Consider the following 16,584-nt stretch of genomic DNA (forward strand, 5'->3'; position numbering starts at 1 on the left):
GACCCTTCCCACTACAACTCCTTGGTAAGGATAGGAATAAGAGCCCAGCCTGGCCCAGAGAGCATCTTGTACCCAGCTGGCTGCCAGACACACTGCTTTCACAGAAGGATGGCAGAGACAGAGCACAATTACCCCCCCACTCACAATCTCTGCTAACAATGGATGTAGAGAAGCCTTTGCCCAACTCCAGCAGAGAATGAAGTCACAGATGTCCTTGGCGTGACCCTGTCATGTTGTGTATCCCAGGTAGTGATGGCATGGGCTCAGGGGGCTGCATGTGTGCAAGGTCCAACTTTGTTTCCCATTGCACACAAGACTGTGGCTGCCATGCTGTGCAAACTATGTGCATAGCACAGCTCAGCAGCTTTGCAGCATCCTTGGTTTCCCATAATTGCAGCCTACTTAGGTTAGAGATTTTTGTGGCTTACCCCTGCTGACCTCCTTGCCTGGCTCATATTTCCCCCAGCCCCACACCCTCAAAATCCTCAATGGAGCTTAGAGAGATACAGAGGAAGCCTTAGCAGCAGGGAGGGAAGAAAAAAAATAGCTTCAGAGACACTGAATGAGAATGGAGTTTAGGATCAAGTCCTGTGTTCTTCAGGCAAGGCTTCTAGGAATCAGTAGTTGTGCTCAAGTACAGATAAAAACCAACACTGTGTCTCCAGTGTTTTCATACGTGTAGGATTTGCTATAGAATTTGCTGTTTGCCAAAGACTTGGGCTCTAGCATTTTGTTTTGCTTGGCTTTATGTTCGTGTTTCTATGCACTAGACTTCTCTTTAGATACCAGCAATAAGCTCACATCCTACTCCCTGTGTCAATCAATGTTCAAGTACCAACTTCAGTGGAAGTTACTCATAATTTCTACCCTACCTGAGAACAAAAAGGGCTTAAAACAAGTAAATGAGACAAGGATTTCAGTTCTCAGGAAACTGAAGCACTGAACGTACCCTTGTCCCTAGTCACATAATGACTAAACAGCAAGTTGGGATGGGAATTCTGACAGTCCAACCCCACATTCTCCTCCTGACTGTTAGAGGGTTGAGCTGATTAGAAACCCAAGTACAGACAAGCTTATCCCTTCTTAAGATGACCCTTACAATGAAATTCACTGTAGTGTTTAACCAGTAAGCACTTTTATTGTTGATTTTGAATCCATTAAGACTACATTATGTTGGATTACAAGACGTTGGCTACATCTCCCACATTTGCATGCAGGCATTACATTTGCGAGGTTTTCTCAGAAAAATGGAGCAGGCGCATAAAATGCATAAAGGTTACATGATTATAACATGGAAGCAGCATGTCAGTTACAGAAATTGGTACCACATGTATCAATAACAACCCCCACACCCCCATTTAAAACTTCTTTGTCCATCAAAAATCCAACTGGTTTCGATGTCCCTCATCTCTGTTCCCTGGCTGTCTGTCAGCCCCCATCCCCACTGTTTCTGAAAATACACTTTTTATTTTTTTTTTTTATTTTTTTTTAAAAAGAGTTTAGTACAGTACATTGTTTTTCCCTTAAAAACAAAAACCTTTCTCCTTCACTATCCCCTCCCCCCAAAATGAAAAATCTATCATAACCTACACATCTCTTCAAGCAGTGTTAAATGTTAGGAATCTATTGCAGTATCAAAACTATCAGATCAGTAACAAACTTCTAAACATACTAGGATGACCCTAAAATTCCCCTTTCCCGAAGCTACCGAGAACTGAAAATGCTATACTGCATTATCACACTTGCATGCATGTATCCTGAGCCACCTGTATTTATTTACCTTAAGCCCCTTTTAATAAATAACTGTCCAGCAGTAACATCCAGAAGTGTGCTGTCTCTTCCAAATTAAACTATATTTACAGAAGTAGGGCTGTTTTTTTTTCAGTGAAATGTTTTTTTTTTAAAAAAAAAGACAAAATAACAACAATAAAAACCAGCAAACGATTAAAGAGAAAGCATATTATTGATCACGTTGTCTAAAGACCAACAGGAGTAAAAAGCATTAGGAGCACCAGGTGCACATGCATTTGAACTGGTACAGTTCATCAAATATCATTCATTGTTATGCTCACTCATTCAGATGAGGAGCAGATTATTTTCTTTTCTTTTTCCTTTTTACATTTAGGACTGTCTGCTCTGCAGGCTACTCCCACAGATGGCAATGCATGCACTGAGGTTAAAAGATGGCCATAAATATGCTTTGATCAGTGTGGTTCTGTATCAGCTTTAAACACTTGGGGTTTCCCTCCCCACTGCTTTGCACCTTGTGTCACTTCACATCTGTGCTAAGTGTGAGCCAGAGGTCCCTCAAATCCACATTTTTCTCTTGGATGAGGGTAAGCATTAGATACTCACTTTTCATTAAGTTTCAAATGATGCTATGAGCTGGAAAATACAGGGGAATCATCCCACATGAGAACATTTCTTAGCAGTGTAAGTACTGTAATCACAACTGATATACATGCATATCAAAACATAGTTAAATCTCAAGCCAGTTAGAAGGATTTTGTTCCTTCTCTTATTTTGAGCCAGCTCTCAGCTGATAGACAACAGTATTACTGCCTTGACTTCAGTTGGCCTATGTTAATTTACATAGGTAAGGACCATACACCAGGTAAGGATCATGCTCGAAAATCTGAAATAGCAACCGTTTTCTCTTACTGCATTGTTATAGTGCCTGAGATCATTGCAAATGGGCACGTTTCTACAAAGCCAAAAGGCCTTACTGTAGCCAGTGTGGTATATTTACATTTCAAGGTAATTCAGACAGATTCACTTTCTCTTCTTCCCACATTACCAGCAAACTATCATCTAAACCTGCAGTGCTGCCATCATAGAAGCTGATGGGGGGCACCAGAAACTTTGAGTTGTTCACCACACACTTAAATTTTATATAGTGAAGATGCTGGGAACTCCATTTATGCTAAAGCTAATTTTCAATTTCATGGTGCTTTCTGCTTTATCACACACAGATCTGATCACCTGGAATCACCAAATCACTCCTATTCTTGCTGCGCTTGCACATTATGCAGAAATTATAAGTAATTTATATCTGCAAGACTGCCTATTTGTAGCAAAGGAGAATATTTTCCAGAACTACAAGTGACAGGCATGTTGCAAGTTTGATCGTGGAGAGTCCTCCGTAAGCCAACACCCCTGTTCTCACTGAAAGCCAGTTAAATTCTACATTAACATCAGTGCAAGTCTGCAACAACTCTGATCCCTCTTCAAGATCTATTACAGGAGCAAGAGAATAAAGAATTTGTCTTACAGGATTTACTCCTGACCCATTAGTTCAACTTGATTAGCAGATACTAAATCAGTAAGCGAATTTTCCCTTTCAGTATCACATAATTTGTGAGATTCACCATTATTACAATCCCATCATCACCTGTTGATAAGAGACTTGGCATCTAGAGAGCAGTGGTCTGCTCCAATCCCACAAGCAGATAACCCTCAAAGGCTGTGATTTGCCCTGACAGGGGGAATTTATTATTATTTTTAATTACCCTCTGCCATTTCAATTCTTGATTAGCATTTGTGGCTAATTGTCCATCGAAACCACATTTGTGGCTAATGTGAGATGCTTTTAGGTTCAACTGTATGTACACATTACAGCACATCTTAGGTCCAGCAAGTTTACTTCACAAAGGCTTCCATGGGACAAAAATAACATCAACCAATGATCTCTGCTTGTAAAGCACCTTCCCCCATATCCAGGTTCCCACCCTCTCACTGGAGTCATCCAGTTGCTTCCACTGGTGTCAAAAGTGAAGCTTCACCAGAACTGCAGTAGAATATTGGACACATTTTAGATTCACCTGTCAACTGAAAGAAACGGAGATAAGTAAGTGATAACTGTTGCACTGGCTACAAAAGGCCTTTCCATTCATAGGAGTGCCGCTCTCTGATCTACTTTTAGTAAAGGAAGAGAAACCACGTATTAAAAACCTACACACTTCCCACACACACAGACACATACATACACACACACACTTCTCCTCCAAACAGAAATCCATTCTTAGAGATAAAATTACGCAGGCCCTCTTCAAGTGACTAAAAACATGAGGAGAGCATTGAGTACATCCCAGTTCTCCTTTCTGACCATGAAGTCACAGGTCAGCAAAATACTTGGGCATAAGGATGTTCCTCTTGACCTGCAGGACTTACTAATGCATGCAGAAGTGCTTTGCTGGGTCAGGCCTAAATTAGGAACAGTTCCAAGGCCAGCTGGCACCCACGAGTGTGATTCCACTACCTGCACCAATATACATGAGGTAAGAGCATAACTCAAGAGAGCAGAGCAGTGCAAGAGGAGAAGAGAGGCTCTGTGGTTCTTCTGAGTTTAACTTTGACAGCCTCAGCTGCATACACACGGCATGTCACAGTGATCGGCACAGACCGATGAGAGCTTGGTATGGTGTTCTGCACGTGGGACTTCCACTGGAAATAGTAAGCCTGATTCCTATTTGCACCAGTGCAACCTTAAATGCCTGTAAAAACTGCACAAAGAGGCCCTTAAATATGGAATAGTTACATGATACGGTTAATGTTTTATCTTGGATCTATATGCCAATAACTCATGTGACGTGCTACACACCCACACCTACACACAGATGGAGAGATAGGTATTTGCTGAGCCATAATGCAACATACACATTATTTCTACAAATATCCTAACTACACAGCTAATGACTAAGATAACGAGTGACACCCCGCAGACACCCTCTCCAATACTATATGATAGGTACTGGTGGAGAAAAGCAAGCTCAGGTGTTACTTTGATTACTAGGGAATGATCTGGGCACAACCCACACAGATGCCACAGCGCACACTAGGCATGGGCTGTCCCACAGTCCCGCGTCAAACTCCCACCTCTGTGTAGGTGACCCATCACTTTTCTGATGACACGTAGAATTGAGGGCAAGCAGTCAACGCTTGGGAAATCCTCCTGTCAAACATTATAGAAGAGAGGGGAAAAAGCTAGCACCGACACACCACACTGTGCCTCTTGCAGCCACAGGTAGACTGCAAGGCTACATGCTATTGGGATCTGGGCCATCTAAAGAAAGCTACTTATAGAGGGATTTATTTATGTCTGAATCACAAGAGGATCCAGTTCTGCTTGGCAGTAAGCCTGGAAGGAAATTTTTTAGTGATTAATCAGCAATGGAATCAGTCCCTCCTGATGTATATGACATACCGTTTGCATACGGTAGCATTCATGCTCAAATTACACCTTTTTGTTCCATTTTGGAGTGTGTTTTCTGTAAATGAAAACAAAACACCTATCCAAAACACTTCTCAAAATTCCTCTGAACTTGGATGAAGCTGAACCCAGGTCTTGCTCAGGGTTTGGACTTCTGGAACCAAAATCTGCCCTTCAGTGACTATCTCATGCAACCAAATCTAAACATACCTAGAAAGGGCAGGCTCAAAACTTATTTTTCCAGAGAAAGACACCCCTCTTATATGTGAGATTACTGGCACATAGTCTTATCTTATTATTGTAATAGCCTCCTTATAAAAATTTTCATGGAAATTCCACCTGCAGAACTAAAGGCAGAAATTATCTTTGCAATCATTGTTCCATTTTAACATCTGGATGCAGTACTGTTTGGGAAACAAAAAGCAAATTCTTCAGTGAACTATGTTTAACCAACTTGCAGGTGGCAGCTATCAAAACAGATGCACGTGTATCCAGCTAAAGTTATTAACATATGATCCGACATACCAAGTCAGACAAATGTCATGTGTTAATAGATCTTCAAATGTATACATATAAAAGCTGCTACTGTATCTAGATGATCGTTTTGGTTTGTTTCTGTACCCCATAGCTCTGAATCTATCCACTGAATGTTTACTCAGCACGTGTGGTATAAATATATTCATACACTAAAATTGACACTTGGCAATTTTTTTCTTTTTTTTTTTTTTTTTTTTTTTTTGCTGACCAGCAACAAAATCTGATATCTTTAACTGTAAACCAATACTCAATAAATATGCCGCATTCAGCAAAGAGACATATTTTGTCGATTAGGATTTTGCCGTACTAAGCCATGGGCTGAGGAGGTGGCCGTGAAGGAGGAGGTCCAGGAGGGGCTCGGGATGGGGGTGGTCCGGGAGGTGGCTGCCTGGAAGGGGGCTGCAGAGACACGGGAGGAGAAGGGCTCCTTGGAGCGTAGTTGAGAGGAACATCGTCACGTCGTGGCAGCTTTGGCGGTGGGCTGTAAGGGGCAGAGGTCCCATCTGATTTCACCCGAGTGAAGTTCATGCATCTTCCCTGGAGGTAAAAGAAAAATTCATTATTCATAAAAAGCATGTGTTTTAACTCATCAGCAACTAACCAAAAGGGCTGTAAGCAGAGCGGCCAGGCTGCACTTAGAGGTCTTCATCCAACATCATTCACTGGATCCTAGACATGACATTGAGACTAGGCTGTACTAAAGGTCAGTACTAGAGACCGATGCTTTCCCTGGGTTTCAGAGCTCCTGCCTATGGAGAATAGCCTAGGACTGGTTTAACTCAAAAGGAAGCCCAGCGTGACTTTGTTTACATGCACCCTCTTCTTTGCTATGAGAGCCATGCAGAACCTGGCTAAAGCCACAGATCCACCACAAAGTCCTGTCTGCCTTGGTGAGATCCATTACTGACACAGCTGTGCTGGAAAAAAAAACTCATTGGGCAAAACGAGATTATACCAGACAAACAATGTTAGAAAAGACAACACCTGTAGCTTTCCTTTTCACAGTGATGCTAGCCTAGCTGGTGTCCATGCTTCCAACACTATGCTGGGATAGTAAGTCTGTCTTCTGTGCTTCAAATGTAGCTGGGGCTTCTCTGTCACCCCCACAAAAAGCCTATAAGGTGTGGAACTTACACAGAAGAAGCTCCAGTGGGTGTGTTTTCAGCATGGATGTGGGGTACAGACAGGCAGGACCTGATGGAGAATTGTGGATGGAGATCTTGGAACAGGAGTATATGAAGTTTGGGAAAAGAAAACAACAACAACAAAAACAACAGCAAATGCTGAGGATATCTTAGTCACAACTATGGGCCACACACAACTACACCAGGGTTTCCTTAAACCAAAACAAAGCTCTACACAGGTTCGCACTAACCAAATTCCAGACAGGAAGAAATACAGACTCTGAAGACCACCTAGCCTTTCTTGGGCATTTCAAAGTCTACATGATGATCTCATTCAGGAACGAGGACCTCTGCTGTCTGCTTTACTTGCTTCTCCCATTGGCCACCATGTTCTGTTACAAAGGAGCCCACTATTGCTGTGAAAGCCTCATGAAATCCTGCAGACACAAACTTGAGTGCAGCGTTACAATTCTTGGCATCTCTGTACCCATCTCCTCACCTGGAGAGGTGGGAGGAGACACTTTGGCAACAACCCAACTGCTGCAACCTCAGCAGCAGCCTGCACCTGGAAGCCAGCCAGAAGGGCCTTTCATCACCACATACGAAGGCTGGAGGTAAAGACCAAAAATGCATGAGTGGCACTGCCAGCTGCCCATTTAAAGGAGCCTTCAAATGCCTGGTGAAGTGACTAATCCCACCAGTCTCAGCCCCTGAATTTTACCATAGGAGCACTTCATGAACACTTCACATACAGAACGGGGTCATTCACAGCTCCTATGCTCTTATCAAAAAGCACACACAGGCTGCTTTTGCTCATTGCAACTGTGACTTGTTTTCCATACAAATAACCGTGGGCAGGAAAGTACCCATCACATTTGGTGGTGAACTCCATTTGCCAGCACTTTTTCCTTTGTGCAGCAGGCCTGTTTTGTTTCATGCAGTAATCATCCTAACGCAAATACCCTCTGCAGTTTAGCATGGAGAGGAATGCTATCTGTTTTTCTCTTTCCAGCAAAAACACTGGGTGGGCAAAAGCAAAAAAGCTGTTTAGAAAGCATGTCTCTGAAGGCGCCTTTCCCTCCATCACTTTGAAAGGCCTGCAAAGCCATGATGCTGGCGAGAGGTTTAGGTTACATGCTAGAATCAACAAACCAAATTCAGCTCGAGGTTATACCAATATTTCTCAAACAAAAATCAGGAGAAGGATTCCAGATTTATAAAAGCTTCCTTCAGGGCTACACAGCTGTAGACTGTGATCCCTGTAGCTACAGATGGCTGTGGTAATGGGGATCCAAGATCCCATACCAGTGACAGATCGCTGCTGGTTCAGTGCTACTTGGCAGAAATAAACGCTGAAGGTGTTTAGGGAACTGGCTGAGTCTCTGAATCACGGTTTCCGCTGGAATCCAGGCAGAAGCCATCACAGCTTTACCACAACTATCTGTTTTGTTAAGTGACTTGCAATACCTGTATTTTGGTTCATGAAAATACTCCTTTAATAAGAAGGGAATCGCTTTAGTTTATGACTTCTCTGAAGAAAGGCAAACAGAGCTGTTTCTGGTATGTATCAAGAGAACCTTGTGCAAGTTCCAGAGCGCCTAGAAAATGATTGAACAAATGTAGTAACGCCCAAATGGTACCACCCTACCACTTACTTGGATTGGGTGGCTCAGGGCTTCCAGAGATCAGCTGCAGCCAAGAGTTATTTGAATGGACGTGTTGTTGCCTGTACATGAGATGTACTCAGTAGCTCCCAGTCTCAGTTTTCACCATCACAAATTCACAACTACACTTAAACAACAGCCTCAATAAATAGGATAAAATCCTCTTTTTAAAAATAGGAGGCTTATTACAGCAGACTTTGCTTATGAACCTGGCTCAAGGCAACACTGTACTGAGGACAGATGCAAGGAGACTTCAGTGGGCAAAAGCCCAGGTTTTGGTAACTTCTGCAAAGATAAACCATTGGATCAAAAGACACCACAAGTCAGTGCTTTGCTCTACTGCCACAGAACTCAAGTCCTTCCTAGCACTGCTGTGAGTGACCATCCTTGTCAGCCTCCTATTGTCATTTGTCTTCTGCTGTGCTCCGCTGTACTCAAAGCGCACTTTGGAATTCAGCAGTATTTACTGTTAGGCAATGAATGCTACAGATAAACTCAACAGCTGTACTGCAAATACATTTAAGGAAATTCAGCCTTGATATTTATCAGTTTATGAATTTAAAACAGCCAAATAATCAATTCAGGAGAAAAAAAAAAAAAAGAAAAAAAAAGAAAAAAAAAAAAAAGGTATTCAGATGAGATGCAACATAGACGGAATAGAAAAAAAATACAAGATAAAATAGAACAATCTCCCAGAACAAATGCAAAGCTGCAAACCCAGCACTAGTGCTTTTGCCTACAAGCCTTTCCCGCCTCTCTGTTGTCTTTCCCCCAGACATCAGTTCCAAATATATTCATAGTCTATAATCAAAGGGGATCCCATAAATCTGTTTGCATTACTTTCACTTCAGTTAAAGTGATAGGCGACGTCAAACTGCTGCCAGTTTCTGCCACACTCACTGATTTGTCAGACAGATGGGTAATTTAAAGGCCATGCGCCGCATTGTGTCATGAAAAATACGGTTGGGTTGGGAGAGTCTGACAGACAGAGGCTTGGATGATCGATGTATGTATTGTGACACTTCCTCACAAAAGATTACCGGTGTTACCCTACAATCTCATACATCAAAGACTTTTGGTGAACACTGGAGCAAATCTTTCTGAGTACTTCAAGCAGCCATTGATAAATTGAGGCCCAACTTTTAGCTAGGGTTAGGATTAACAGTCAAAAGGGAAAGGGAGGAACAAGTGACAATTAATCATAAGCCAGTTTGAACTTCTCTGGTATATTTCAGAGGATTTCCATGTTGAAGAATTAAGCCCTGCACTCATCACACTTTCCTAAAAACAAAATGCCACAGCAACTCTGCCTAGCAGGCACACCCCTCTGGGATTAGCTTCAAAAAAATTGTGACTGTTTCTCAAATAAACTCTTTCTTAAAGTAACCACAACTTTTTTAACACTCTGTGTCTGAAAGGATTAAGTAATTTCATCTTCAAATGCATTTGAAGTCTCTTAAACCACAGAAATGAGAAGACATTATTCCAAAGGTATCCTGTACCTCTGCTCTCCTTGCACAGAAACAAGGAGAAGCATCTTTTTTCTAGGAGCATTGTATACACCAAGTACTTTAGGGAAGGGGTCTGAGTTGCAAGGTGCAGTAATATGATGGTGATCACAGGCACGACAGCTGTGGGTAGCTGCTTTGTCATCTATGAAGCAGATGATCTTCGTAAATCCAGTTTTGTCTCGTTTCAGCCCCACTCCCAGGACAGCAACCCTCAGATGCTGCGACCCGCACCGCGTACTGTCATTCAGGCACCAACTGAAGGTCAACAACACGCCATATGGAGTTACGCCCTTGCTTCAGGTCACATCTGCACAGTCTTCCTAATGCACAATTATTTTGCCTCCCCATATGTCCATCCACTTGTTAGGCTCTTGTTACACTGCTTGCCAAATTGGCTTTTCAAAAAGTACAAATACTGAAGCAGCGGGATCTGCCCTTGTCCCAGCTCCAGCTTTTATCCCAGTGTAACAATCACATGTGCAATTCAGGCACTTTGTACTTCTAGGCAATGCCTCCTCGACCACCTAGGATGTGTTTTTGTGTGTGGTTTGGGGGGGAGGAAGGGAGGAACCTCTTGAAAGCCACTGCATCTTGTTTCTGGAGTAGTTTCATCATAGTGCTCAGTATATCACTCCCCAGTGCTTGTTCCCCCAAAATTTTTAGCTACTACTAAGCAAGGTTTCAATAGAGAGGAACAATTCTGTTAAAAGGATCCAGGTAATCCAGTGTTATGGGCAAGTCTATTCACCCATGATACTAAGAGCATTTCAGAAAAAAAAAGTATTTCAAAAATCCAGCCCATCTGCCACTAACTGCCACTTTTCTCTGTCCATTACAATAAACACATTGATATTTAGAAAAAAAAAAAATCAAATCTACTTTTATCTATGCATGATGGATTTTTTTGTACACAATGAAGTCAGGCTGTTTCCTCTTTCTAGCTGTATTAGTTGACTCAATAAAAGGTATCCTTCCCATTATAAACTTAACTTGGGTTTCCATTCACCCTCATTTTTGCTTATGGAGTCTGTGCCACAATTTTGACTAGCTGAGGGGGTATATGCCTGCGGAAGAACTGGCTTCAATTAAATATTTACTGAAATTTCTTAGTCTTTATTTTGGATTAATATCATGCTTGCCTTTATGTTTTAGAATGAATTAAATAAAACATGTCTTCAAAGTTTAATCACTCTAAAATGCAAGTTTAGAGATCCTCACATAGTGGTCCAAAATATGGGACCAAGAAAGTAAAAAAAAAAAAAAATAGGACTTTTTCATTAGCATTTAGCTTCATTTCCTAAATATCAATAGCTCATTGCAAAAGTGGAGTTCTAAAACTCAACAGAATAGATTCAAGTTTCTATGCTAGCTAAAAACTCAGGAGAGGAAAGCACAGTAAAAATAGAAGGAATGCTAAAATTTCAAACCATAAGGCAAAGAAGTAAGTTGAAGTGCTATCATCTACAAAGAGTCACAATCACTTTAGCTAAGTAAAGGTTTTAACCCAAACACCCAGAAACTGATGGGGTATACACTTTTAAGATCAATGACTTCTGGAAAAAAAAAAAAAAGAAAAAAAAAGTTTAATTTTGGAGACATTAGAAGGCAGTGATTAAAAGAATAAAGACTTTTTAGTAGAAACACCTACACTGAATATCCTAAACCAGTGACAGTACAGAAAGCTGTTCTACTAGATCTATGTATGAATGAGAGGCAGATTATAGATAGTTATTTATACTAAAAAAAAAAAAAAAAAAAAAAAAAAAAAAAAAAGAGCCTAACCAAGAAGGTACAGAGCTGCCACTACTCAAGTCTGCTGGGCAAGTATCAGGAGTAGCAGCTGGCTCTTCAGCAGCCAGGATCTACGTGAAGCAGCCTTTGCCAAAAGCTTCCTTGCACTGCACTGCTTCATGCTGACTGCATGCTGAACATGTCATGGTTCATTAAAACCTTCACAGATTTCCTGGGAATTGCACTGATTACCCTGCAGCATACAGGCTAGAAATTAGTGAGCCACTGAAACAGTTTGTCACATAAAACCCAACCATGCCCTGTTTTCAGACACAGTCCAGTAACTTTTACTAACTACTAGTCTTTGGGACTGAGATACTGCTTTTGAGTTGAAAAATAAAGTATCAGAATTGTCAGAGATTCCTGTATCAGCAATTTGGTGGTTAGTCATGCTTTCAGTTGAATGTGTAATTTATATTTAATTTCTAGTTATAATTAATGGTGATTAAATTTTAATTCTTAAATGATGTTGTTGTTAACAGATTAAACACTAATAAGTAACATGTAATTATTTTTTGTATGTAGCCATTTTTGGTTATTAGGTCTCAAATCAAAACAATATAATTACCAGAAAATATTTGTTTGTATGAGAGTCTGGCTCCGTAGACATCCTCTAGTTTGACAGGTCCTCTCCTGTCAGTGACTATTTCCTAGGGATATATTTGGCAGCTCAGAATTGTTACCTAAAGTGAAGTCAGTCCAAAACTATTTACAGGTAAGATAAAATGGTTTTGACTGAATGGAAGAGGATTTTAAAAGATCCAGTAAAGAAGTGGAGTCCAACAATGAGAATATACTTACTTTCTTCACCACTGCTTTTAAGAAAAAAAAGAAATTTAGTCCATCCCTTTCTTCATCCAGTGTCTTATCTGGCACCTCTATATGCAAACTGATATCACTTCTGCTCCCTCCTTTTATGATGGAGCTATTTGAGGGGAAGGAAATCACTACACTGAGGGCTATAAATCACTCTTACTGTAACAGTGGGCACCCTATAATGGCTGTAGGTACATGTAATAAATTGGAAATTAGAAGATGAATTCAACGGCACAAGAATGATCCAAGAAGCAGCAGAAAACTGCTTACAGCCCAACATGACATGCACACCTGCAGACACTGCTCCCACCTCACAGCTCAATCTGTTCAGTGCACTGCTTAAAACCAGGAAGGGGTCCTCTGGGAGAAATCTGCTCAGTTTAAAAGTTCAGTGCAAGAGTACATGGAAGAGAAGTGGGCTACTTCCAACCTACACCAGGAGAAGTCAGACAGTTCCAGGAATCAAATGGAGAAATTGGCTCTTTTAAGCTAGGATCAAAATAAACTTCAGCAAAATAAACTTCATGCTGAGCACATCCATACAATCCATCTCTCACATGCCTGCTACCACTTTTCCAGCTTAGGAACAGAAGGAAAGAACAACACAGCAGGTGCTGGACATGGAGAGCCTATCCCAGTAATGAAGTCAGGGCTATTAAATAATTTGCATCATGCTCCATTCAGCAGGGAGCTGCACGTTTTTTCCAGCCCTGCCTTAGCAAGAAAATGCAGCAATGGACTAGAGACACCTCCTGAAAGAAGAAAGAAGGGTCAGAGTCACAAGATATCTTGCAGGAATGCAGAAAACATCACATGTCTTGGACCTTGCTGAGGTTGTGGCTGAAGTAGCTCACAGTGCAGACCATAACAAAGCCTGTTGATTCTGAGCCCTAAAAAGCTGAAATGGTGAAAGGGATAGAAATGGATAACAATAAGCATAAACAAAGTAATGGTCCATCAGTCATCCTTTATGTTCACTACCAATGTCCAAGTATAGCCACACTAAACCAAACCCCATCCAAACCTGACAGAAATATCTTGCTTAAGTCAAACCTAAACCTGCACTCATGATGCACAATTTACTGCCTTCCTCTTGGCTGCCAACTTTTATGGATGAAGCTCCTAAAGCAGAGGAAGTAAGGAGAGACACTGCTAAGTCATATTGTCTACCCAAGGTCAGGCAGAAACTTGGGAAAAATACTGGTACATACAAGGTCAAGACTCGTGACTCACATCCCCTGTTTCAACCACAGCACCACACATTTCCACACTTGAATGCTGACCAGACTAGAATGTGGTTCAAGGGAAAAAACAGTGGTTGGTTTGCAAAAGATTTTTTTTTCCTCATTTCCTTAGCATTTTCAGGGAAAAGGAGATTGCATGTGCACATCACCTAGAACACAGAGGGCTTTGGAGCATAGCAACAAGAGCAACAAATACTTGCTGGGCACAACAGGCCTAACCTTGAGCTGTCAGCGGGCTGCTGGGAGGAGCAAAGGAGGCCACGAAGGACCACAAGTGGTCTTGCTCCAACCGTAGTGAAGTATCATTGTGCTTTCCAGGGTGAATTGTTTGATTGTCTTTGCAGGAACAAGATGGAGATTGTGATGTACACAGAGAAAGAGCACTAGGTTCCTAGTATATAGGATAATGTTGAAGACCGAGAGTTTCTAGTGAAAATGGCTATTAATTTTCCTTGACTTAGCCAAAAGCATAAAACTTTGGCCCACTGTGCAGACAAACTGCCTCTTTGTTTAAAATTTGGAAATAAATACAAGCATGCCCAAGCCCTCTCTGAGTAAATGGCCCTTAAGAGGCTCTGCTGCTGTCTAGGACAAGTAGATGGTAAAACTGCAATTCCCATGTTACCTTTGTGCTCATCTCACAAAGACTTTCCTTTCCTGGGATGAGACTACTACCATTCATTATCAGTACTACCATAATTTGAAAGCACAGAAGACCTCTACTTGCCTCAAAGCTATGTTAAGTTGGATGGAAGAGCTCCTTGGGACAAAGCCACCTTATTTCTAGGAATGAACACACCAGTGAAGCAGTTCAGGTTCTAAAGTCCCAACATGCAACTTTCTTTCCTATTTCCAGTGCACTATAGAGACCTAACACCTTACGAAAAACGGTCTATCAAGTACCAGTTCTGCACTTTGATGCAACTCTCTGCCACAAGCAACTCATTGCCATCTCTCATACAAATTCTGCTATATACCCTGGTCTCAGCTTACCACAGGTAGCGAACTGTCCCCACCGAAGCAGAAAAAAAACTACCACCAACAAAAAGCATACAACATAAAACACAGGTACACTTCAATTTTTCCTCAAACCTCTAAGGAAACTCAGCACTCAGAGTGCCTAGTCCTTAGCATTGCAAGAAGGGAAACTATTTTTTGTGAACTTCAAAGTTTCTATAAATCCTACTCATGAAAGTTATCAGCCAGTGAAGACTGAGGTTTCTATTTACGTAATTATATTCCCTAGAAATAACCCAAAAAGCAGAGAAGAAGGAATAGTTCATGTGGGAAAAAACAACAACAATAACAAAAAAAGGCAGAAAGATCTTAAAATGCTACAGAAACTACTAAAGTGCACAACACTCAGCTTCCTAACTGAGACTAAAGCTGCCATAGAAGTCTGGAGGATTTTAGTATTTACCTGATATTTATGTTTAAAGCAAGATTGAGTGACTTAACAGATATAGCTCATAAGCTCTCAGGTCACATAGTATCTTTGTGCTACCCACATACAATAGCAGACAGTGATTTTGGGTAGTCCTCTGGTACCACAGAATGAACCACAATAGATTATACAAGAACAGAGGCATCCAGAATTATAGCTCCTCTGTAGACAGCAATGATGCAATACCTTTTCATCTTTAGATAACATTCTGTATAATAAACTTAGTGTGAATAACAGTATTAATATATCACACAGCACTTTTTATTTCTAGAACTCAAACATCTTTAAAGGACGGTCGTGGCATTACTCATTCTCCATATGGGGAATCAGATTCCTGCACAACTACCAGAAGTACGTAAGCAGAGAGCTAAGAAAGGCTGGTTGGGTTAAGTTCTGGACTATTACCCAACTCAGAAGACAATGAGGGATGCATTTCCCAGCAGTGCGAAAGAAGGCAACATGGGATTCAGCACTGATCAAAGGGCATTCCTCCTAAACCCAAGAATACTCAACTGAATCCAAGCCAGGTTTGTACAGCTCAGACACGTTCTAACTATTGTTACAGCTGCAATGCAATCCTGCCTAGAAAATCATGATAATGACATTCACCAAAGACAGACACATCAAGGTCACAGTTAGCAAGGAGCTAAGCCACTGGTTTTATCCCAGGTCACGCTCCCTATAAGCACAGAATCAGATCTGATGAACCTGTTCCTTTGCCGTAAAAATCAAAGTATCAAACCCTTACACATGCTCTAAGAGTAATAGAATATCACCACCCCATCTACCTAACAGAGCAAATCTCTGGAATGTTCAAAAAGCTGTCAGGAGCAGTCTCACTGTCCTAGAACCTGACCTCATTTTTTGGTGGGGAACTACAGTACAACAGACATGAAGCAACTTACATCAGGTACAGCCAGAGTATCTGAAGACACAGCTCATTGTCTTAACCACAAAGCCAATCCTTCTTCATTCTGCTGTGCAGCCCATGCTGAGTAGCATCAGCCCGGGGATTGGCACCCATCCTTCAGAAGAGCCTCTTTTCAGCGGTTGCTGCAGAGCGTGCCTCTGGCTCCCAAAGCCCTGCACACACCACTGGTTCTGCACGGGGGCAGACAGGCAGCATCTACCAAAAAGCCCATTTGTAAGCCCTTTCTCTGTGACAGAAATAACATGATCCTGGCACAAGTGAGAGGTAATGCCAGTATGTGGGCTTCTTACAGGACAGGAAACTCATTAGTCAC

At 41.5% G+C, this 16,584-nt stretch overlaps 1 protein-coding gene across 2 annotated transcripts in view; it reads right to left on the bottom strand.

Annotated features, from left to right (window-relative positions):
- Window positions 1-1,118: 1,118 nt before the first annotated feature.
- ANTXRL (ANTXR like) overlaps window positions 1,119-16,584 on the bottom strand; it is a 55,250-nt gene continuing 39,784 nt past the window's right edge. For both annotated transcript variants that reach the window (XM_035330007.1, XM_035330008.1), the window contains exon 18: window positions 1,119-6,283. In XM_035330007.1, the coding sequence (XP_035185898.1) occupies window positions 6,053-6,283 (231 nt within the window). In that variant the 3' untranslated portion in view covers window positions 1,119-6,052. The remainder of the gene's footprint in view (window positions 6,284-16,584) is intronic.

Source organism: Oxyura jamaicensis, chromosome 6 (genome assembly GCF_011077185.1).
Source record: "Oxyura jamaicensis isolate SHBP4307 breed ruddy duck chromosome 6, BPBGC_Ojam_1.0, whole genome shotgun sequence".
Lineage (NCBI taxonomy): Eukaryota > Metazoa > Chordata > Aves > Anseriformes > Anatidae > Oxyura > Oxyura jamaicensis.